Raw genomic sequence first — 26,596 nt, 5'->3', positions numbered from 1 at the left:
AATTGTAAGACACCGATACAGAATTCCTTTAAGAACTATGGCCTGGAAACTACTCGCTTCAAAAGCAACTACATAACAGAATTTAGTGTTATTCAAATTAACAAATATTCTGGGAAGAGAGTATATTCTTAACTAGGTTGACATGGACAATAAAGGTTTGGGATGAGAGTACTGAAATCCTCGATGCCAGATTAGTGGCAAAGGCCTAAAGAATGATTAATAACTCTTAAGAATTTTTGGAGAACGGGGAAATCATGAATTTTTCTGGGAGGATATGGACACTCCTCACGAAAACATACACGGGCAAATTTTAACTCACAAATCAGACCTCTAAAATCCAGGTTAGTAGGTCCTGGTGTAGAAAGTTGACGAACTGAGACACAGAAGACAGGGAAAAGGACTTAAAGTCATAGGATCATGTGGCTTTGTTACATCATTTGTCTCACATGTATGCATATGCATTTGGGAACCACCTTTTAAGAAATGTAAGCAATCCCCTATATCCAATAGGCCTAGTAAGTCTTACTTTACTTGGAAGGGAGAAAAACAATCCATATTTGGAAAGATATTATTTTATACACACATAATTACTGTATTACTTCCACCTGTAGTAACAAAGTTTCTGACAAGATTTTTGTTCACTGCTGCATCACCAATGTTTAAAGCAGTGTCCACCACACACTAGGTATTCAGTAACCTAATAAATAATAAATGTATTAGCATACTTTCACTTAAGCACAACACATCCTGATAACCAAAATACTCCCAATAAACCCATTATAACATCTAAATTAATATTAAATGGCAATTTTCTCCAAAAGGAATTTAGATACTAACCTTTAATTACATACCCCAGAATCTGAAAGCAGTGACAAAGATTCTTAAATATACTGTTTGGCTTTAGAATTATTCTTTATTCACAGTAATGGAGATAAATTAAATTAATGAATCTGCCTTAAAAAAAAAAAACACCTGGAAATCAAATCAACTCCTCCTAAATCAAAATGCCCCCTTTCAACCTTGTCAAATATGGCTTTAGAACTCCAGTGACAATCAGGTACCCATGCAGTCCTTCAGTAATCTGCTGCTTAGTTTCCTTAGAGAGAAGAAATAAACCAAGTTCAGATTTTTCTGTACACTGAGCAACAGGTGAATCTTAGGCATACCTTACTACTCCTGGTAGAGATGGCCAGGGAGAAAAAAATGGAAAATGAAGAATCAATCTCTGTAATATTCAATTCCTCATAATACAAAATGTGTTACCATTTCAGTGGTGAACTACCCAGGGATATAAGTTAAGAATCACTTCTCAAAGATTTCTGGGTCAAAATAACAAAACAAGAGCACCAAGAACCATTAGAGAAGAATAAAGACTTCTTAAAATGTAAATCAGCAAGAACATTTAACATAATTTATATCTGATTTACATGTCATTTTCAAAAACAAACCTACCAGATTGAATAAGATAAAGAGTGTATTTTAGGAAAATATGTTCAAGAATTATGGATGCTCCAGTTAACCAGTTTTTATTGCTCCAGTAAGACATAATAATGTTGCTAGGTCCTAGCAACAGCTGACAGAATCATTCTGGTTCTTCTAAGTCACCACAGGGAGGAGAGAAAAAAAAATTGATTCATCTAAGTAAGTTAGACAAGATGATCTCTTACCAAGACAAAGAAAGGGCTAAGCTCATCACCAAAATCTTTTTTGGGGAAAAGACTGGGTTTTGTTGAACTTATATATCATAAAACTATTATCAGCTGCTTACTGGATGGATAATTTATCCTGAATGATCGCAACATAAAAAAAAGGCCATTTAAGAAAAGTCCATAGCAAACATCATTCTCAATGGTGAAAGACTGAAAGACTGAAAGCTTTTCCTATGAGGGACAAGGCAAGGATGCCCACTCTCACCACTTTTATTCAACACAGTATTGGAAGTCCTAGCCAGGGCAATTAGTCAAAAAAAATTTTGAAAAGGCATCCAAGTTGGAAAGAAAAAAGTAATTATCTCTACTTGCAGATGGCATGATCTTATATGTAGAAAACCCTATACATTCCACAAAACAAAACAAACTGTTAGAACTAACAAATGAATTCAGCAAAGTTGCAGGATGCAGAATCAGCACACAAAATCAGTTGTGTTTCTATACAACAATGAACAATCTGAAAAGGAAATTTTAAAAAACAATTCCATCTACAATAGTATAAAAAAGAACAAAATAAAGCATAAAAATTACTTAATGTAAAAAATACTTAGGAATAAACCTAACCAAGGAGGTCAAAGACTTGTATACTGAAAACTACAAAACACTGCTGAAAGAAATTAAGATACAAATAAACAGAAAGACATTCCATGCTCAAGGACTGGAAGATTTAATACGGTTAAGATGTCCATTATCATCCAAAGAGATCTACAGATTCAATGCAATCCCTATCAAAACCCCAAAGATAGTTTTTGCAGAAATATAAAAATTCATCCCAAATTTATAAGGAATTTCAAGGGAACTCAAATAGCCAAAATAACTTCAAAAAGTAATAACAAAGAGGATTCATGCTTCTTGATTTCAAAATGTATTATAAAGCCACAGTAATCAAAACAATGTGGTACTAGCAGAAAGACAGACAAGCAGACCCATGGAGTAAAAGAGAGCCCAGAAATATATCCTTGCATATATGGTCAAATGATCTTCAAGGGTGCCAGGAACATTCAATGGGGAAAGGAGAGATCCTTCAAAAAATGGTGCTGGGAAAAGTGGTTTTCTACATGCAAAAAATGAAGTTGGACCTTTATCTTACACCACATACAAAAAATTAACTCAAAAGGCATTAAAGACTGAAGTATAAGATCTAAGACTTTAATAAAACTCCTACAAAAAAACATAGGGAAAAATCTTCATGACATTGGAGTTGGCAATGATTTCTTGGATACGACACCAAAATCACATGCAACAAACATAAAATTGACAAATGGGACTACCTCATACTTTAAAAACTTCTGTGCATCAAAAAACACTATCAAGAGAATGAAAAGGCCACCTATGACAAGGGAGGAAATATTTGCAAATCATATATCTGATAAGGGGTTAACATCCATAATTATAATGGATTCCTATAATTCAACAACAAAAATCAAATGGACTCAATTAAAAAATGTGTAAAGGAGGGCTTCCCTGGTGGCGCAGTGGTTAAGAGTCCGCCTGCCGATGCAGGGGACACGGGTTTGTGTCCCGGTCCGGGAGGATCCCACATGCCATGGAGCGGCTGGGCCCGTGAGCCATGGCCGCTGAGCCTGCGCGTCCGGAGCCTGCGCGTCCGGAGCCTGTGCTCCGCAACGGGAGAGGCCACAACAGTGAGAGGCCCGCATACGGCAAAAAAAAAAAAAAAAAAATGTGTAAAGGATTTAAATAGACATCACTCCAAAGATGATATACAAGTGGCCAAAAAGCAATGAAAAGATGTTCAACATCATCAATCATCAGCGAAACCAAATCAAAACCACAGTATCAACTCATACCAGTTAGGATGGCTACTATCCAAAACACAGAAAATAAGTGTTGGTGAGGATGTGAAGGAACTGGAACTCTTGTACACTGTTAATGGTGTACAGCAGCTTGTATGGAAAACTGTATGAAAGTTCCTCAAAGAATTAAAAATTAAACTACCATATGATCCAGCAATCCCACTTCTGAGTACATTGCCAAACAAACTGAAAGAAGGGTCTTGAAGAGATGTGCACACCCATGTTCATAACAGCACTATTCATAATAGCCAAGAGGTGGAAGCAACCTATACGTTCATCAGCAAATGAATGGATAAACAAAACGTGGTATATAGACAATGGAATATTATTCAGCATTAAAAAGGAAAGTAATCCTGTTACATGCCACAACATGGATGAACCTTGAAGACCTTATGCTAAGTAAAATAAGCCAGTCACAAAAAGACAAAATGATTTCATTTATATGAGGTATCTAAAGGAGTCAAAATCAAAGAAACAGAAAAGTAGAACGATGTTTACTATGGACTGGGGAGCCGGGGGATAGGTGGGGGAGTGAAAAGGAGTTAAGGGTTATAGAGTTTCAGATTTGTAAGATGAAAAGGTTCTGAAGATCTATTTCATGTCACTGTGAATATACTGTATATACATATATATAGTATATATATATATAAAACACTACCAAATTGACATTTAAAAATGGTTAAAATTAAGAAATTTTATGTTTTTTAAATCATAATGATTTATATGTTTTATAAACATATTAACATTGATTGAAGTATTGATATTTCAATATGGTAAGTATTAAATACTTACACATAGTTCAAAAACACTACGTAATCCATTGTAGTAATGCCTAAAAGCTTCTGAATAGTAGTTTAGATTCTAAGAAAGTAAGATTATTAAAAATATACAATCCTACTTACCTTGGCTTGTCTCTTTTTTCTCTTTGTCTTTCAAAATCTCGTCCTCTGTCCTTTCCATCTCTTGGTTTTTCTTCTATCCTGTCTTTTACTTTATATTTTTCTTTATATTTTTTCCCCAGAGCAATATCTTCCTGTATAGGAGGGGGTGGGCTAGGAGTACGAGGTCCTTTCTTCTTACTTTGGTTGCTTTTTGAATTCCTGAAGGTAACACAAAGCTATCAGAAGTCTAAAGACTTTTAGAAGGTCAAATAAATATTTTTTTCATTTTAACAAAGCACTTTTAAAAAATGGTAGCATTCCTTTTAATAACTTGCCATTTACTATTTTATATACTAGCAATCAATATCAAAAAAAATTTACTTGCTACCTACTTCATTAATACTGCTTATTATATAATTTTAAAGGGTATATTTCTGAGAAAAGATAAGAGGTGGAGTAGGAAGAGATTCTTTCAGGAAGGAAAATATCATAAAATAAAACAACTGTATGAACTGAATTTTTTTTTAAAGCTTATTATAGAATAGTAGATGAAAAAGTAAAAATCACCTATAATTCCATTACCCAAGTATAGCCAATGTTAACACCTTGGATATATGTCCACACTTTTTCCATGTCTCTTTAACTTCTTCCCTCCCTGCCACCCCATACACACAGTCATAATACAATGTTTTGTAAAATTTTTTGTACTAAGTATAGCATGGGTATCTTTCTGTAACAAAAAAGTGGATTTTTTTTTTTTTTTTTTTTTTTTTGCGGTACACGGGCCTCTCACTGTTGTGGCCTCTCCCGTTGCGGAGCACAGGCTCCGAACGCACAGGCTCAGCGGCCATGGCTCACGGGCCTAGCTGCTCTGCAGCATGTGCGATCTTCCCAGACCGGGGCACGAACCCGTGTCCCCTGCATCAGCAGGCAGACTCTCAACCACTGCGCCACCAGGGAAGCCCAAAAAAGTGGATTTTGATAATTATTCTTATGGACTGTACAGAATTTCCTTTAATAGATATGCTCCATAACTTCTTTAAACAATTTCACATTGATAAGTTTTTCAGGTGGTTTCCATGTTTTCAGCATTATAAAGAACAATTACATCAACTATAAATGAAACCTTAAGCACTGTTAGTAAATATTCTTTTAAATCTTTGTTTTAAATCTTAAACATTCATTTAAAACTTTCCCAACTCTTAGATTACAGAGATTGATCCTTTAAATTTTAGAATTTTGTATTTCACGGTTAATCTACCTGGGATTGTTTTTTTGAGTCTAGACTATCCTCTTTAAAAGTTGGCATTTAAAAGCATTTTATCTAAATGCTATAACTTTGAGCCTTTACACATTACAAATTGTCTGTCTTTACTTCATACCCTGACAACAGTTTGAGCATTTTGGTGTCATATCCTTTTCCCTCAGAGCTCTATAAATATTGTTACAATATTTTGTGGCATTTAGTGTTTTGGATGAAAAGTCCAAAGAGAGTTAATTTCTTTTCCTATGCACGTTACCCAGCTTTTCTGCCTGTATGCATTATTACATTATTCCTTGCAAACTAAAAGCTTCATCAAGATAAGCATACCTTCTCTTTTTTTAACCTTTTCTATCACTCAGTATGCTGCTTCAATCTGAAACCCTAGTCTTTTACTCAGTTTTTTTTCTATTTTTATTTCATCAATTCTCCATGTGACCCAAGTGTTTGCTTTATTATAGTTACTGCATCTCCTAGATCACTCCTCCATTGTTTTCCATTATTCCATCTCTCCTTTTGCTTTCCAATATCTTAAAATATTGGAAATATCTTAAAAGTGTTTTCAAATTCAGTAAATTTTCTTTTAGGTTGCACTCATTCTACTAATATTAAATTTGGCAATCTCTTTATTCTGCTATTTCCAGTTTTAAAAATCATTTTTCATCCAAAATATTTTTGTTCACAGATTGCTTTTATTTTCACGATCAACTGCTCTCAACAGATCAATCAATATCCTCTCAAATCATATTAAAATTCTGAATTAATTTCTTATTTAAATTTGTTCCTGTTTTCTGCAACATTGAATGTTCAGCCTGGTACGGAGTTTTTAAGTAGCCCTTTCTCTTCACACATCTGGTAAGTTTTCATCAGCTACTTATTTCACTAGTTATTGATATTTATAAATGACAACTTAAGCCAAAATCCTAGAACTTACTTCCTGTGACCTAGAGTTCTCTAATCCCAAGATGCCTTAGCTGTAAAAAAGGTAATGGATAGTATCTTCCTCAAAATTGCTGGTAAGATTAAAAACAGATAAAAGCAACTGACTCATAGCAGGTATTCAGAAAATTTACCTCTCTTAGTCCTTATCCCTACTTCTTATTGTCATAGATAGGGTCAACCATCTAGCAAATCAGAAGTTATTAAAATATGACCAAATCTACTTTTCATCTTTGTCTTCTGCCAAAACGATTATTAGTTACATATCTCACTGCATATTTATGAAGTGAGTCAAATTTTTAATGTATTTAACAGATAAGTGATGTGTCTACATTTCTACATATTTTTCCACTTAAAAGACACACACTGATCAATAATTGGTAGATAGTATAAAAAATTACTTAAAAAACCATTTTCAAGATAAAATGATAGAGAAGTTCTTGACACAGACTGTATTTTCACATCATTGCCTGTGACAGAAACTAGCTAGGTGTTTACTATACTTTTGTCCTGGCCATACTGTTGAACCATACTGTCTAGACTGTTCTGAAGTTAGATGTGGCCAAATGGCCAAATGAGCTCTGGCCAAAAAGAATGTGAGTGAAAGTGATGTACACCACTTCCAGGCCTAACTAATAAGACTCTCATACTCCAGGTAATTGTAAACTATGTAACTAAATAAGTGCAATACTCTTAATTTTTTTCTTCTTTGGTGTCCTCAAAAACCTAAGAAAGTAAAGCCATGGTCAGAAGGAGCCTAGGTACTGAAGCTGCATGTATAGAAGAGTCACCTATTAATCAGAAACACCCACTTCTTACTTGAGTGAGAAATAAACTTCTGTTGTGTTAAATTCACATTCTGGGATTAAGCTATTATAACCACCAGGATTATGCCAGTACACTCACTAAAGTGAAGAATTTCTTCAAATACCTTAAAAAATATATGTAGTTGGAAAACATAGTTGTGTTACAGAGTTTGCAAGTAACTTCCAACAGAATGGGCCAAAGTTGATTTTGTGCATTCTGAAGTCAACAAGATCTTTCAACAGTTTTTTTTAAAGTCAAATGATTATCCTTTAGTGGCAAAGAGCCCACTTCCTATTTGTGGCACACAGCTCAATTATCTACTTCTATCACTTTTAGAGCCTTTTTCTCTCTCTCCCCAAAACTTATTTTTTTTGAATAGCTTTTGACATACTTCACGTTTCAGCTTAAAGCTTTCCATCAGGCTCTCTCTCACAATAAATGTCTAAGAAAACTGCCAATTTTCACAGAGAAGTGTGAGTCTTAATTTGTCTGTGATTATCTCTGTCTACTCAATATGATAATCACGTAAAACCAAGGAGTTTGTTTACCTGACTGTCACCTCAGTTGATTTACTGGCATTGGCTGCAACATTCCATTGAATTTTAACTGAAATTCCAATCCTAGCTTGTTGAATGTATTCAGTTTCTAGTATGATCCACAATGTAACTAAAAGCTGATGGCCTGGCCCACCCTAGAAAATGTAAACTGCGCAACTACAGAAATGCTATACCCAATTCAGTGTTTTCTTTGTACCTTTAATGTACTGTTTTCCAGATCCTTCTGCTTCTATTATTAAATTAATGGTGCATCTTAAAGTCAATATCTTATAAGACGGAAATATAGTAGTTAAATCAATGTAATTATTCATGCTCAATATTCATCAAAGGATAAGGGAGTTACTAACAAAGCAGTAAGAGAAGACTACATGAAAACAAACAGGATGAAACTAACCCTTCATCTAAATACTTATAGAAACTTTCTATGAAGAGATTAAGTTTTGAAGATTTTATAAATATTTAGAAAGGATTAGAAAATGAAAAGGAGTATTTCTGGTATGCTGGCGGTTTTTTGGGAAATGAATGGAACTGAGGGAAAATTATATAATTGGTTAGTCAAAAGAATAAAGAGCAAGTGGGGTAAATCATATCACTGTATAGTTCAACTTCTTTCATATCTCTTTATTCAATCTTAGGCACAAAGGAGAGAATCAAGTCAACTGTACAGAGTGCCTTATTACAATACAAAGCTCTTTGCAGAATAGGTGCTGTGGGGAGATAGAACAGTGAACCATGAAGACTGCAATCTTCAAGGAGCTTAAATTTAATAGAGGTTGTAAAACGTATGTGCCACAGCTAAAATATAATGCAAATAGCAATTAGTATAAGTGAGAGGTATAAATAAAATCTGATATATAAAGGGAACAGAAATTATGTTCAGTAAGGAGAAATGGGAAAACTTAATGGAAAGACAGAATTTGAGCTAGACATTGACGGACTGAAGGTGATGAGTGTAGGAAGAAGGCTGGACGAAAATATGGACAAGAGTGGAAAGAGTGGAAAGATCAAAGTATGAATGCTATTCTAAAAAATCTGAATTTCAGTTAAACTACTAAATTTTTCAATGGCATAATAAATTAATTGTAATTGTTATTTTAAGATTTCTCTCACAACACCTGTAAAGTGAAGGGTTAGGGCAGCTGAATGAAAATGTTTATATGTGTGGCAGAATGGACACTAGATAAATAGAGTTAGTAGGATGATATAATAAACTAGGTAAAAAGTAAATAGAATCTAGAATAGGGTTAAAGCCTCTAGAAACTAGAAGGAGACAACTATGAGTTTCATTATGGGTTCAAATAGACATTTGCCAACTGGTCAAATATTGGGAAGAGGTTTTTAGTTTAGCCTTTTTCTTAAATAATAAATTAGTTTATGTCCTTTAATAAAATTTAAATAGTCCACAGTGACATTAAATGAAAAGGTATCTCCTGCCTTATTCTCAACCCCTCAATGTAATTTATTTCTATCTTTATTCTTTCAATTGACTACTACAATAATTCTAAATAATATATTCATACTGCTTCATACATACTATAAAGAATTTAATCTCTTGATCATGTACACAAGGAGACAAGAAGAATGTTCATTGTGCATAATCTGTAAGAACTAAAACCTGAAATCAACTTAAACGTTCAACGAAAGAAAAGTAGATAAATACATAAATACTAATATGAAAGAACTACAGCTATATATATCAATATAGATAAATGTAAAAAAAATGCTAAGTGAAAAAGTTACAGAAGAAAAGTTGTATCTATATTAAGATTAAATAGATGAAAGTAATACTATATATTGTAAGATAATACGTATTATGGAAGTATAAACACACATGCATAGGATCATAAACAACAAATTCAAGAGGGAAGGACCAGAAATATAGCTGTTTATTTCTTAAAAAATAAAAAGCTCTGAAGCATATACAGATGTGACACAGACCTTTGCTTTATGGTTCTCTATAATTTTCTTTTAAATGGAAACTTTTCACACTTTTTTCTTAGAAGAAAAAAGTTTACATTAAATACTGAATGTATTAAAAGTATCTTTATGTAATCTACGAAGTAATTCTTTTGAATATCACTTCATAAAAAGCTATTTCATTCTGGCACTATTTATCACCCTACTGACCTCTGCTGGTCCAGCAAGGGAGAGGATACTGCAGTTGTCTTCCTGTCTTTCTTGCCAGTTGAAGATGACGACTTAGGGCTTGATTTTCGCTTTGGAGATTTGCTAGACTTTCTTAGAGAAGGTGATGGAGATAACTTTGATCTAACCACTTCTGGTGAAACCTTCCAAAAGAATTCAGTAACTCAATTCAGAAACTCCTCCAATCATTGTTGTTATAATCAGACAACAAAGCACGTGCTTTTAAATTATACCAAACTTCAGATGAAGTATTAAGTGTTACGATAGCGACCACATATTAATATTAGTCTGGCTCCTGAACCTATGCTGTTAACCAATACTAACTGCCCCAACATAACACTAATATCAATAAAGCAAACTAAAATTATGAAATTCCAAAATCTCCTCAGAAAAAAAAATTATATTCAAATATATTGTATCTTTCTACTCTTTAAAAAAGAAACAAGTATTCTAGAAATAGCATGGGCCTAAAAACCAGATGTATATAGATTCAAGTCCCATTTTACATTAGCTGGTGACTCCAGGCAACAGAAACTCAGTTTTGTTTATTCAATAACAAATATATGTCCTATTTATCTAATAGAGAAATGTGAAGATTAATTAACATATGTGAAGTATCGATATCCTAATACAACTTAAGATGTAGCAAGCAGCTAATGAGTTCTCTGATCAATACTCATTTTGATGTTAATTACTAACAAATTTCAATAAATAGCATACCTCCTTTTTAATAATAATTTCTTCTCTTTTCTCCATGTTTTCTTGTTCCAGCTTCATTAATTCCCTCTGTATCTTTTGACGCTTCATTTCCAATGACAACTCATGAACATAATCATAATTAATATCTCCATTGTCAGAATCTTTAAAATAAAAATTCCATTACTTGTCGGAAACTATAATTATCTATACCAAAAATTAGAGAAAAATTTTCAACTATTTTTTATACAAATTAAAATGGTAGATTCTTTAACAAGAACAACATACTTCAAAAAGATAAAAGAAATAACACTGTTTCTATAAAGAATTAAAATCAATATGGCTAATTTCTTTATGAAAACAAACATTTTTAAGGTTCCTGGGTTTTCTGGAAGTGATTTTGGGCTGTTTGGGTTTTTGGTTAGGAGACGGAATTTTTAAAAGATACAATTAGGGCTTCCCTGGTGGCGCAGTGGTTGAGAGTCCTCCTGCCGATGCAGGGGACATGGGTTTGTGCCCCGGTCCGGGAAGATCCCACATGCCGCGGCGCAGCTGGGCCCGTGAGCCATGGCCGCTGAGCCTGCGCGTCCGGAGCCTGTGCTCCGCAACGGGAGAGGCCACAGCGCTGAGAGGACCGCGTACCACAAAAAAAAAAAAAAAAAAAAGATACAAGTAAAACACTCAGCTATAAATTCTAAGCATTAAAGGTAAAGGCACCAAAGCCTTCAATATTTCATGCTGCATATGATATGATTATCTTCTTCATTTTCTTAAAGACTCAGTATTAAATTAAGGTCACATTAGGTGTGCAATACTGTTTCCATAGTTTTGTTGCTTTTTTAAAATTAATATCCTAAGTAATTTGTATCTAAAAATAAAGTTAAGTAATTTTAATACTAATGTGTACATGAGCTAATTTCTGAAAAATCTATAACATTTTCATTATAAGTGATTTGTACTAGTTTCTTAGACTAGAACTGTCCATCTCTTCAATGGACCTGATAGCATGTATCTATTTCTATTCATCCTTTCCAAGGAAAAGAATCTGAGGGTTGGTTTGGGTGGGGGAAGAGTGGTGTGAAGAACTGTTTCATTACAACATGTAGTTTTCAGAGGCTCCTGGCACTGCTACCTATTTGCTAATAATGCCAAAAGCCTGGAGGAGGAAATTTCACTGACTTCTATTCTAACACATGAACACACTGGGCTTGACCGATTATAAACTGAGGTGCCTTCTCAAGCTATACTTTTAGCACTTAAGATCATCACTTCTTAACCTGGGGTAGAGAAATAAAATGAAGAACTAAAAAATAAAGACAAGGAGTCCTACTTGATTGCTTAAAGCACAAAACAAACGGACATCATTGGCATGTACAGGTAAATACATTAGAATGAAAACTATCCATTCATGCTTGAGGACTAAGAGGGTAATTATATATCTTATTATCTGCGTCACAAAACTTGATTACTCATCTTATACTGGTGTATGATGATAATTTCTCACTAAATACATAACACTGAGTAAATCATGCTTTTCAGTCAGCAAGCAATTACTAAATATTTATGGGCATGCAGTTTTTACTACACAAAATAATTAAAGATACTGAATTTAATTAAATGAATAGTGGCTATCTCTAGTTACGATTTTACACTCCGCTGAGACACTTTACATCAGTGAATAGTAGGGCTCGATGATCCTGTCTGTTGTGTTCTTAAATTATTAACAGATAAAATTTCATTATCAAATACTAACGGTAAAACAAAGGAAAGGGTAATTAACTGAGAAGAATGATTTACAGTGTTTCTGAAGGTATTATCAATAATGTTTTGCTCATCTACAAACTGCTATCTGGGAATATCACCCATACAGAACACATGTAAAAAAATGACAAATTGGTTTTCAGTCTTTAATCCCTAACCACTCAACCAAGGGAGAAGTTCGGGTAGGGGGAGACCTGAGCAGTTAAAATATACGTCGAAGTCAAGGTACTATAGCTAATATATTTTGCTTAGAGGGAAAGCTCTCAAGTCTTTACTCAGAAACTACTTATTCTAACTTTATGCATATCTGTTATAATCAAACATAAGATGTTTTCCCAATCTATAAGAGATGGGCTATGAAGTAGGCACAATGCAACTGATGATAGTCTGACAAAAGAAAAATCAGAAAGCACAAAACATTAGGAGAGGACTCAAAAACAGAGTCTGAGGAGGGGAGGGATAAATTGGGAGATTGGGACTGACATATACACACTATTATATATAAAATAGATAACTAATAATAACCTGCTGTATAGCACAGGGAACTCTACTCAGTACTCTGTAATGGCTTACATAGGAAAAGAATCCTTAAAAAAAAAAAAAAGGAGTGGATATAGGTATATGTATAACTGAATCACTTTGCTGTACACCTGAAACTAACACAACATTGTAAATCAACTATACTCCAATAAAATTTTATTTTAAAAAAGGAGTCAAACCATTTAATAAGTTTAGAAAATGTCTCTCGTATCTTACAGCTTAAGGTTATCATTACAATTACCTTAGAATCATCTATATGAATCAGCTGTTATAAATCATCAGGAAAATATTAAATATAATTAGAATGGCACATTTAACAGGCAGAGATTTTTTAAGAATATGTAACAAAAATACATCTAGTACATAAGGTTGACATTCTTTATATATAAAGAACTCTTACTAATTAAAAGAATGGGCAAAGGACATGAACAGATATAAACACAAAAAGAAACACAAATGATATATAAATAAGCCTTTTTCATGTATTAAAGAGCCATTTTTTCCCTAATTATAATATTTGGTACTGGCAAAGGCACAGATAACAGGCATGTTCATTCTTTGGAGGTAGCAATGTAAACTAATATTTCTAGCCTGGAAAATAATTTGGCAGTATGGGTAAAAGCTTTAAGAACATTCATACCCTTTAATATGACAATTTTACTTCCAGCAATCTACTGTATGCAAGTAATCATATTCAATAGATATAAAAATAAGCCTTTATATTTATACTCTTCTACACACATTGCCCCATAGAAAGATTTTTCCATGTCATACACAAAGGTAAAACATCTTCATTTTAACATGTGCAAAGCATTTCATGATATGAACATATCATAGTTTAACCATTTTCCTTCTGACATTTACTTTGTTTTCAATAGTTTGCTGTTATAAACAAGACTTCAATGAACATTTTGATACCTACCTTAGTTTACAGGAGCAAGTATTTTTTTTAGAACAAACTAGATTTGCTGGACAAAAGGTAAGTATGATTTTTATTTTTAATATTGCCGAATTATACTCCAAAATAGCTTTACCAATGTAAACTTCCACTTGATAATACTAGTAGTTTTCATTTCTGCCAATCTGATGGGTGAAGAATGCTATCTCTATTTCCACTGGCATTTCCCTGTAGTAAGGCTGAGCATTTATTGTCCATTTCTATTTCCTCTATGAATTTCGTAACCAATTTTTGTTTCTCTTCCCTATTTTCCAACTGGACTATCATCTTCTTATATATTTGTGGAATTTCATTATAGGTTTATACAGTGCTTTTATTATATGGTTACACATTACACATGTCAAATACTTTCTTACAGTGATCTTTAATAGATCACTTGCGTGTTTAGTTTCACAAAAAATTTTGAATCCTTATGTAATCAAATCTTTTACAGCTTCTGGATTTTATGCTTTATTTTAGGAGGATGTACATACCACCAAGATTGCCAAAATATGTTCATTCATTTTCTCCTCTACTGAAATACTTTTGCTTTTTATATTACTGCACTGGTCCTTATGGTAAACAAATATGATAAATTTAGGGAACCAAATAAAAACAAAGACTTGGGAGTGGGGAGCTGGAAACACAGAAAGCAATCCGATAATGAAAAGTTTTGTAGGTACAAAAGAATTTGTACTTGATCCTCAAGGCAATGGGAAATCAGAGAATTTTAAATAGGGGAATGAAATGAACCAATTTATTCTTTTAAAAGCTCACTCTAACTCAGAGAATGAGAGAGGTATTTGTAATACATATATCTGATGAAGATCTCATATTCAGGATATATAAAGAATACTCAATTAAAAAAAACAGTAACACAATAAAACAGTAGGCAGAAGTCGAGAGTAGAATTTATAAAACAGGTTGTACAATGGCCAAAAATGTGAAAAAGTTCTCAATTTCATTACTCATTAGGGAAATGCACACTAAATCCACAAAAAGATACTACCACACACCTCCAGAATGGCTAAGATGAGAAAGGCAAAAAACAACAGAGAAAGGAGAATCATTTTTGACTTGACATTATCCACTAAAGATGAACATATGAAAACTCCATGGCCCAGCAATCCTACTCCCAAGCATAAACTCAAGGGAAATGGGTACATGTTTACCAAAGATCTGATTAGGAATAGTAATAGCAACTTATTCATAACAGCCCAAAACTAGAAATTACTCAAATGTTTATCCACAGAATGAATAAATTATGGTACATTCAGTGAAATACTATATACCAGTAGAATTAATGAACTATAACCATACGCAATAATCTCACAGACATACTGTAAGCAAAAGAAGCTAAGCGGGGACTTCCCTGGTGGTGCAGTGGTTAAGAATCCACTTGGCAATGCAGGGGACACAGGTTCGAGCCCTGGTCCGGGAAGATCCCACATGCAGCAGAGCAACTATGCCCGTGCGCCACAACTACGGAGCCTGTGCTCTAGAGCCCACGAGCCACAACTGCTGAAGCCCACGCGCCTGGAGCCTGTGCTCCGCAACAAGAGAAACCACCGCGATGAGAAGCCTGCGCGCCACAAAGTAGTCCCCGCTCGCTGCAACTAGAGAAAGCCCGTGCACAGCAACAGAGATCCAACGCAGCCAAAAATTAAATAAATAAATTTATTAAAAAATAAAAAGAAGCTAAGCACAAAAAGAGTACATGCTATAGGTTCTATTTATATAGAGCTCAAAAACAGACAAAACTAATCCATGGTGGCAGAAAATCAGGACAGCAGTTATCGTTGGGAGATGGGGGCTGGGAGGCAGTAACTGGAAAGGGAGTACAAGGGGGCTTATGGGATACTAATAATTTTCTATTTATTGATGGGTGCTGGTTATACAAGGCTGTTCTGTTCATGAAAATTCAGTAAGTTGTACACATGAATCATGAACTCTTCTGAACATATTATTATACTTCAGTAAAATAAATTCTGTGAAGAGTATTCTGCCTTTAAGTGAGGAATGATTTAGGAGACAAGGCTAATCTCAAGGCATGAGGTTAGAAGGTTATTTAATAAAATATATTTATAGGCAACAAATATCTTAAGAACTAGAATATTAGTAGTAATTTAGAGAAACAGATGGTTCTGAAAGACATTCAGTAGATAGAAATGTTCAGAATTCCATAAATGTCTGGGTTGAGGGGAAAAAGTAGTATCAACAATGACTCTTAGAAAAGGGAACCCTCTTGCACTGTTGGTGGCAATGTAAATTGATACAGCCACTATGGAGAACAGTATGGAGTTTCCTTAAAAAACTAAAAATAGAGCTACCATACGACCCAGCAATCCCACTACTGGGCATATACCCTGAGAAAACCATAATTCAAAAAGACACATGCACCCCAGTGTTCACTGCAGCACTATTTACAATAGCCAGGTCATGGAAGCAACCTAAATGACCATCATCAGATGAATGGATAAACATATATACAATGGAATATTACTCAGCCATAAAAAGGAATGAAATTGGGTCATTTGTAGGGATGTGGATGGACCTAGAGACTGTCATACAGAGTGAAGTAAGTCAGAAAGAGAAAAACAAATATTAAAAAAAAAATATTAACGCTTATACGTGGGATCTAGAAAAATGGTACAGATGAACCGGTTTGCAAGAAGAAATAGAGACATAGATGTAGAGACAAATGTATGGACACCAAGGGGGGAAAGTGGGGATGGGATGAATTGGGAGACTGGGATTGATAATATACACACTAATATGTATAAAGTAGATAATTAAAAAACAAAACAACGGAACAATGACTCTCAGGCTTTTGGGAAACCAGTAGGAAAGTGGTGCCCTTAAGATATGGGACTCAGATGGAGGCATCCAGTTGGTAGATGCCTCAATTAAGAGCTCCAGATATTGGAGTCATTAATACATAGATGTTAATGATGCCCTGGGAGCATGATTTCATCTGGAGAGAAAAATGGAAAATGAGAAGAAAAGAAGTCTTGGTAAAGGGGAAACAACTAAAAATTTTAGAAGCTGCTTCTAGAGACAAGTGGTTCTCAAAGAGTAGTCTGAGGACTCCTAAGGATTCCCAAGACAATTTCTAGAGTTCCAGGAGATCAAAAATATTTCTGTAATACTACATTATTTGCCTGGTTTACTCACTCTCTCTTGAGTATATAGTGGAGTTTTCCAGAAGTCACATGATATGTGATATCAGTAACAGATTGAATGCAGAAGCAGATATGAAAATCTAGAGGTCTTTCATTAAGCCAGTTAAGAGTTCACTTTAAGAAGTTAAAAAGATTTTCAGGGAGTTTCCTGGTGGTTTTGTGGTTAGGATTCGGCGCGTTCCTGCTGTGGCCCAGGTTTAATCCCTGGTTGGGGAACTGATCCCGCAAGCCTAGCGGTGTAGCCAAAAAAACCCCCAAAACTGTGCAAAAACATGTAAAACATTGCCACCTCCTCCAATTTCTATTTTTGCTTTGCAAAGCATAGCTATTTTCCATAAAAGTATATGTTACGTTTACTGCTGTCATTGTTAAATAAATTAATAAATATTTTAAAATGTTCTCAGAACCAATTTCTAATATGGAGACTAATGAAACAGATAATCCACAAAAGTTCTTTGGGGTCTATAAAAAGAGTGAAAAGTGTCCTGAGACCTAAAAGTTTGACAATTACTCATACAGATCAACTTCTTCTGAGTCTAGCTAAAATTGCTATTCACTTTAGACTGAAAATGCAGAAGGTAAATATATTAAATGAGCTCAGTCTAACTCCATGCTTCAATATTCCTTAAAACAGAAAAACCACAGAGATACACAACAATCAGAACCTCAAGAGAAAGAGTAAGAAACAGCAATGTATTCTGTATGTAAAACTACTTTAAGAGACATTTACTCACCTTTTAAAAGAATTTCACATATAAAAGCCTCTTGTAGTAAAATCACTTTCGTTTTTTAAAGATGATAGTGTGAGCGAAGCCTTGGGAATCAACATTTAAGGGATAGACAGCATACAAGGAGCCTCTATGTAAGACCAAAGGGCTTCAACAGGAGAACAGAAAACCTGACAAATGATAGATGGAAGCCAAGGGGAAAGTGTTTCAAGAAGACAGAGGCTCTGGGATGTGTCACATGCTGCAGAAAGGTTATAGAAGAAGGAGACAAGTATGTCTCCTTTTATTCAGCAAAGAGGAGGTTATAAAGAACAGTTTTAGTGAAGACAAGGGTCAGAAGACTGAATAAATATGAGGGGAAAAAGTAGAATTTGGTTGTAAAGTGGGAATAAGCAGGGTGATGGCTCTAAATAATACGAGGAGAAGAGAAAATGTGCCAAGATGGATGTTAAAGCTGTAAAAGAGAAGGCAAAATAAATGAACAAGACTGCAGAGGTGGGAGGAAATCAGGGGAATATAACCTTATGCAGCAGGGCGGAGGCCCCTTGTAAAGAAAAAGAGGGAAGTGAGAAAGTTTAGATGTGTATGAAAGACTAGTTTATAGGTGTGGTGGCAGGAAGCTGAAAAGAGTCTGTGGATAAAGAAGGCTTCCCTGGTGGCGCAGTGGTTGAGAGTCCGCCTGCCGATGCAGGGGACACGGGTTCGTGCCCCGGTCTGGGAAGATCCCACAATGCCGCGGAGCGGCTGGGCCCGTGAGCCGTGGCCGCTGAACCTGCACGTCCGGAGCCTGTGCTCCGCAACTGGAGAGGCCACAACAGTGAGAGGCGGGGCTGGAAGGTTTGAGATTTAAGGAGAGGGTTTGAAAGAGCTACTATAAAGAAAAGGAGCAAACTAACTTAGGCTTTTCTGAACCTTTAAAATGTTCAACAATTAGCATGCATTATTGTAATGGGAATAGAAGTTTCTATTTTGAAAAATAAGCAGCCAATATATTTCGGAATGTATTTTATACAAAAATACTTAAAATGCAAAAAAATGTTGAGTGTGTTAAGAGTTAATCCCTTAGAATTTAGGAAAAGTTAGCCATTCATCCTTGAACAGTTAAGGCTTGTAATATTTTATTTACTGCTATTTTGTAGGAGGTATTAGATTTATTTATGAAGTCGCATGAAGTAATCATAGAGAAGTTTCCTACTTGTTCTTAGAAGCAACGTTTTAACAGACAATACTGTATAAAGATGGAATGGATTTCCTTAAAAAGTACTGATGTTCAAATTACTGGACAGCCATTTAAGGTACTTTTCAAGTATTAGTAAGTTTTCAGAGATAGTTCTTAAATATAGTAGTAAAGATTTTAGGCTTGCAGGCTCTTGGCTGTCATAGTACTCAACTCATCTATTGTAGCTCAAAAGCAGCCACAGAAAATATGTAACCAACAGACATGGCTGTTCTCCAATAAAACTTTATTGCAAAAAATGGTGGCAGGCCCACAGCTATAATTTTCTAGCCCCTGGTTTAAGTTTTCAGCTATCTGATGAGGAAGTTGCTTACATCCTTAAACTCTTTAGTTTTGTCATCTATAAGTAGAGTAACAAAGCTACTGATTTATTGAGGTAATTATATGTTATATTAAAATGCCCAGTACACCCAACACATTCAACAAATGTGAGTTCCCCTTCTCTGTATTTGGTAGTGTGAGGCTACAGTGCTCACATTCCAGAAGATCACAGAAGTAGAGAATAGAGAACATTCATGGTGTGGAAAGTAAATGCTTACTTGTTAAAGACAATGACTCAAAAATAATTTTGTTAATTTCTTACGAACAAATTCCAGGTCTCAATTATCATCTGATTTCAATTTCTTGAAAGATAAAATCCAACAATGTTTTAGAAATAATTTTCCTAGGTCTTTAAGGTTTAAGAATCTCACTTTTAATATTTTATGCAAAATAATAAATTTAGATTCTTTTAAATCTTGGTACTGAGGAACTTAAAAATTTACAAATGTAATAAAATTCCAAAGGACTGTGATGCTGTACAGTAAGTTCTAGGGAGAACAGCTTTCTTTGCTTTTGTTCTGCTATTATACGCCATTTTCTGCCTTATAGCTCAGTAAGATAGACACAAGTCAATTAGACAATTCTGAAACTATAGCTGGAAAGTGTTTTGAAGCCCAAGGAAGTCTACAAAGCGAATAATCAATAATTGACTATATAAACAAAGATTTTTTGAAACTCACCATCTCTATTAGTTTCCCATTCTACATTTTCTTCTTCACTTTCTGGAGTTCTCTCCTTAGTGATTTTTATGTCTTCCTTTTCCCTATGTCTCCCTCTTGAAGATTCTTTCTAAAAAGTACATACATACATATGGGTTATTATATTTATAAAAACTACACGAGGTAGTTACTATAATACAGAATATTTCTAACTTCATCTTTGTTTCATTAAAGAATCAGTCTTGCAAATAATCACGCATCCAGTAAGTAGAGGAAGTAACACGTTCTAGAGTACCACGATGAAAAGACTGTACTATTATCTATTTTACTAAAGAACGGCAACTTGGTAAATGTTTGAAGTAACTAAGATTTTAAAAGATACAACGAAAATTGAATAATAAGCATTTGGTAGTATACTACATACTCAGTTTCTACGTGAAAATTACAGGGTTAAGTTTAAAACGGATAAAGTACAACTGGAGGAATTGTAAGTGACTATATTTTAAAATGACTTAAAAAGGTTACACCGTTCACAGTAGATTCTCAAATATAATTGCTGATCTAAGACTTGTCATATACTAACGTAAAAGCATTTACCTACAGCTAAAGATAAATCCAAACTCATCTAATAATTTTATAAATGCTTTAAAAGGGGAGATTTTCCCTATTTTGATGAAACCAAAATGGTAACTAAAATAGTTAGAAAAGTTACCTTTACATTTCAGCTAAAAACCAAAAAGTTTTACATTTTATTCCAGGTATAACAGTAGCCTATAGACAAAGCAGGACAACAGTGATTCAGCTCGTAAATTTTAATTAAATATCCTGTTACATAAGATGAAGACTCTAAACCACATTTTACTAGGTGGTAAGAAAATAACCAGTGTCATGGAATTGTTATCTTCCCCCCACCATGTCTCACTTTTATCAACACTAAATCCTGACTATGAAAGACACTAACACACAAGGACATTAAGTGCTGAGAGTTCTTTCTGGGCAATACCAGACATAAAATTTGGCTGCTTAAAACACAAATTAATTTCTCTTTGTCTTCTTTTTAAAGAACTCTAGCATATAACTGCCCCTAAATTTTACTTATTTAGGTATGAAGTCATGTTGTAAGTATTACTGCTAAATGACACATATAGTTGCTGGTACGACAACAGAGGCTGACAAATATCATTAAAAGATTATATAATTGTATCAGCCAGGACAAAACGGTAAAAGGTCAAAAAAAGAGAAAGAAAAAAGAAATGCACTCCTATTTGTACATAAGACAAAGGAGAAAAAGGAACACAATCTATTTTTATTCTTGAAACACATTTTGTGGAATATCTATGAAGAGCTATTCTATATCCCAGGTAACTTTTGAATGTTCTGTAGATTACACCCACTATAAATATACATTAGTATGTGCTATATCAAAAAATTTTCATAGAAAGTTCTCTCCAAATTACTAAATAATATATTCTGGGTTTTTTTGTCTATAAGGTAGCAGACTACATTCGTCTATATGTAGTTGTAATACCAACTACAAATGTAGCTGAAAAGGGTTTCAGAGCAATAATTCTGGTACTGGAAAACAAAATAATCTGCAAGTTTGTAACAGAATATTTTTAACAGATTTAGAAACAGATATAATAATCTCAATAAATTTCATTAATAATTTATGTATTTCATAATATTTACCCTACCTATTGAAATTATATAATTTTTGTATTACCTATTGTTTTCCAATATGACTCTAATACTGCCCCCAGAGATCACATATAACTTCTATTATTAAGTACTAGAGATTGAATGCAGGCTTCAATATGTGGTGGAATTTCAAGTTAGGAGATATGTTTTTTCCTAATACTTTGTCACTATCCCACCTCAAATCATAATAGAGGAAATTATTTTGATAACACCTAAGGCTTAGGTCATTTTTTTAAATGTTGTATTTCCTCATTTTTCCACTTCAATAGTGTATAACTTGTTTAGGCATGTTATTCCTTGTAAAATGAAATTATTTCCCTCTTTCTCTGATCATATTCAAATATAAAGGGTCTGGTATTACTTGTCCCATGTAGTACAGCATGGTCTGCTCTTTCACCTTCCTGTAATTTCTTGAATAGAATGGACTATCATCTTACTGCTCTTATATGCAAACATATTAGTTAGAGGTACAACCATTTGATTATTACGTATTCTAAATTAATCATTCTGGAACATGTACATGTTGAAATACTTGTTAAAGAACCACAATATTTTAGCCAGTACCCATGGGATATTTTATGAATTCAGAATTATTTGGATTTCAAAATATATTAACTAACAATGCCAGTAGGGTCTGGAGCAGCAACCTATAATCAAATATACTGATATTTTTGCAGCAAAATATATGAATTCACCAACTGGGTAAAGACTGTATAATAAGCTTCATATCAATTAAAATCAGGTTTTGCTGCCAAATAAGTCTATGCTTAACTTAGGAAAAATGTATGGTTTTAAATGTCTCTTACATTTCAGCAATGCAATAAATAATTGTGAACTCTACTTTCACTTTATTTCTACTTTATATTACATTCACATTTATTTCTTAAACATTGTATGTATGGACAGATTATATTTATTATAAATTTTATTTTTAGCTAGTAAGGAGGCATTACCAAGAATACTATCTAAAAAGAAGTGTTGAGGCAAAAAGAATTGAAAACCAATATTAACTGGATTAGCAACCATAATAATAAAATGTTAGGGGTCTTTGAAGTAATATAATTCAATTTCCTACCCCATGCTGAAATGTTTTTCCTAAATATTGTACAGTTATAGAAGTCCTCTAATAGAACAATTTCACGGAAAAAAAGATTTACTCCCAAGGTCTCCACTCATAGCTCTCCACTGTTGCATTCTTTGCTCCCATTTTCAGAAAGTTCTAAATATTAGAAAATTATTTCTTATACTGATCACAACTCTTTTACACCTCTCCAGAATTTCTATTGATTGGAACTAGTTCTGACCTCTAGAATCGTGCAAAACAAATCTAATAATTCTTCCACATGATAGCTATTTAAATATTTCAACAGTCACTAAATCTCTTCAATATCTTCTTATATCAGGCCAAAGATACTCTACACACTGATCATACATGAATATTTCACAATTTTCATACTCCTCACTACTCTGTCATCTTCTCTGGGCACACTAATTTGCCAATGTTGCTTCAATAAAACGTGATAACTAAAATTAACCTAGTCCTGCCAGAGCAGCATAGAGCATATAGCTTCCACCTCTCCTAGTATAGAACTGAAATTATTCTTGCATTAATGAACTTGTTTTGCGGGGGGGGGTGGGGAGTTTGGGGTAGAATTTAAATAAGAAACTATAATCTTATAAGCTATATAAATTTAAATTACAATCTCACATAAAATGAAGTCTAGAAATAGGGTAAACTTCAGGGCTGGGTGATGTAGTAACACAGTGAAATCACTGGAGACCAAATTTTCTTGTTGTTTTTTTCCTTTCTTACAGCTCTGCTATTCCTACTGTTGACTTCACATTAAGGCATATTTCTTTTACCACGATGACAAGCAATCTAGGTTCACCCAGTGTGTGCCTCTCTCCAATCACAAAATAAGAATTTTTTCTTTTAGTCTGAGTAGGCCAACTTCAGTCACATGGCCACATCTGAATCAATAACTGATAGCAAGATAATAGCCACAGGCTAAATGAATTAGGCCTGGTTCCTGAATCAACAGAATTAGTAAGGAGAATGGGATTATTGTGACTAGACTAGACTAATGAGGGTCTAGCAGTGAATCTGGGGTCAACTCCCCAAACCAAAATGCAGCTTCAAAATGACAACAACTGAATGGATTCTGGGGGGTTCAAAGTAACATACTATACCTTTGGTACTACACTTCACCTCCTCAGAGTACAATGCCACACTTCTGACAACTGCAATAGGCCATAAAAAAAGACACTTTCCGACCTAGTAAATGTTTTCTCTGTTCACCTTTACTGTTGCATTTTGGACCTTCCTTCTAAGGTCATTTTCCATCGTCCTGATGTATATCCTATTAGACAGTCTCTGAGTAATGAAGGTCTCCTGGTAGTCAACACTCTCAATTTTACCAGAAAGCTTCTTTATTATATCCTCATTCTTGAAAAGCAGTTTTGCTGGGCTCATAACTATGGGTTCATACATTCACTTCAGCTTTGAAAATATCATTCCACTGTATTTTGGCTTCCATTATTGTTACTGATGGTATCAGTCTATTGTTCCTTTGTAGAAAGATCTGACTTTTATCTCTGGGTTTTCCAATATTCTCTCTATGCCTCTCATGTTTTGCAGTTATGATATAATATCTACTTGATATGTATTGTGCTTTCTGCAGGCTTATATCTCATCAATAATGGAAAATTCTCAGCCATTATTTCTTTCAATATTGCCTTTCCCATTTTCTATTTTTTTCCTGGGATTCCAATTAGATGTACATTAGGTTTTCTAAGTTTTTCCTCCACATTTGTGAACCTCTTCAATATTTTCTATAACGTTGTTTTTATGTGCTGCATTCTGGATAAACTCTTCAACTCCATCTTCCAAGTTACCAGTACTCTCTTCACAGATGGGCCCAAGGCTTAGTGTCTGACTAGCTCTAATACCTGTAAAAGTCTTAAAGTCACTACCGGCTTTCACACTTGCTGCTCAATCCTTGGCTTCAATTCTGTCCTTGTTTTGCTGCTGTTTACATTCTTGAGAAAGCACGTCAAACCCTTCTCTCAGCAGCTCGAGTTAAAGTTAATGTTAATCCAAAGTTTTCTTCTGTCATTTACTATCACATATTATATCAAAGCTATTAACAATTCAAAAAGCTATTATTAATTTTTAAAAGATTATGGTTCTCACCTTAATGTTTTCAAAACTTTTCAACTGGACACTTCTGATCAAGGCTAAAAACTTTTAAATAATGAACAATGCTTATTGTGGTTTTTTGGCCTGAATATTAGCCCAACAACTTAGCTCAGTATATAGCTTTTAGGACAGATATAACTGACATTTTGAAATTTTAAAATGATTCACAGATGTGCAATTTCAGATCCTTTCAACACTACAGAAACACAGATGGTAAAGAAACTTAGATCTACACTAAGGAAACTGTAGTTTATTTCGTTTATACTATACTGAAGAAAAATCTCCTAATAGGGTTATCAGAGATTTTCTTTTATGAAGTCACAAAAATTATACTAGCTCATCTCAGAATAAGTAGAGTCACAAAAAAACAAATAAGATTATAAACTTCAAAAAACAGCCAACAGATAACAAAAATCAGGTCATCTCCAAGCACCATATTTTAAAAATTACAATGAAGAGAGAACAATTATTAATATTTCTGTATCTATGTACCGACTAATACAGCAATGAAGAGCACAGCTACAGGAGATGGGGAGTGAACTAGACAGAAGCATACTACTAACAAGATACTTTAAAAGACATTCTCAAACCAAGATAGATCAAGTAGACAAAGATATATGAAAACTACAGGAGATCAAAACAACAGATGTTTCAGATATACTTTAGAACCTAAAAGCCAAACAATAGAAAATATACCTTCTTTTTAAGCATATACAGAAAATTCAGAAAAATTGACCATATCTTAGGCCACAAAGAAAATCTTATCAAATCTGAGAAAAAGAAATACAAAAAGCAATAATATAGAAGTTATTTTTTAAAAAATGAAAAGAATACACATATAAAACAAACAAAAGGCTCTTCAATCTGAAAAATTTTAAACATGCCATTAAGCAATTATTGGACCACAGGTGAAATACAAACCTAAAGATAAGAATTCCTTAAAAATAATGACAATGAAAGCATGATATATGAGATCCATGGAATTCAGCTAAAGCAGTTATCAGAAAAATGCTTATAGCATTAAATACGTGTGTGCATATGAAAATAAATAAATATGCCACCAATTCAAAAAAGAAAAAGAATACAATAAACCGAGGGAATTAATAAAGAGAAATAAATGTGTTGAAAAGAGAAAGAATATATAAATCCAAAAGCTAATGCAAATAAACCACTGACTAAACTAATGAAGAAAAAAGGGAAAACGCCCAAGTATTCAAAATCCTATATGACAATGTGAAAGTAGCCATTAGAACAGAGAAAACAGAAAAACGTGATTTCTTTGCACAACTCTATGCAAACTAGTTTAAAAACCTAGACAAAGTACATAATACTCTAGAAAAAAATTAACAAAACTGACTTAAAGTCAAGTCTATTAATTTCCACTGGAAAAATAAATTACTTACAGAACTTCTTCATAAAATAGTACCAGACTCAGGTGGTTTCACATGGGAATTCTACCAAACCTTTCAAGAGCAGAAAATCCTGATACCACTTAAGATATTCCAGAGCAAAGAATTAGGAATAT

At 33.9% G+C, this 26,596-nt stretch overlaps 1 protein-coding gene across 1 annotated transcript in view; it reads right to left on the bottom strand.

The window, feature by feature from the left end:
- Positions 1–26,596, bottom strand: part of ZC3H13 (zinc finger CCCH-type containing 13) — a 91,930-nt gene that overhangs the window by 43,851 nt on the left and 21,483 nt on the right. Inside the window, exons 5-8 of the mRNA XM_065896021.1 lie at positions 20,196–20,304; positions 10,834–10,973; positions 10,096–10,256; positions 4,426–4,623 (exon numbers count right to left, since the gene is read on the bottom strand). Coding sequence (XP_065752093.1) covers positions 4,426–4,623; positions 10,096–10,256; positions 10,834–10,973; positions 20,196–20,304 — 608 coding nt within the window. The remainder of the gene's footprint in view (positions 1–4,425; positions 4,624–10,095; positions 10,257–10,833; positions 10,974–20,195; positions 20,305–26,596) is intronic.

This window comes from Phocoena phocoena, chromosome 18, assembly GCF_963924675.1.
Source record: "Phocoena phocoena chromosome 18, mPhoPho1.1, whole genome shotgun sequence".
Taxonomy (NCBI): domain Eukaryota; kingdom Metazoa; phylum Chordata; class Mammalia; order Artiodactyla; family Phocoenidae; genus Phocoena; species Phocoena phocoena.
The sequence above is the reverse complement of the archived record's forward strand: the minus strand, read 5'-3'. Positions and strand labels throughout refer to the sequence as shown.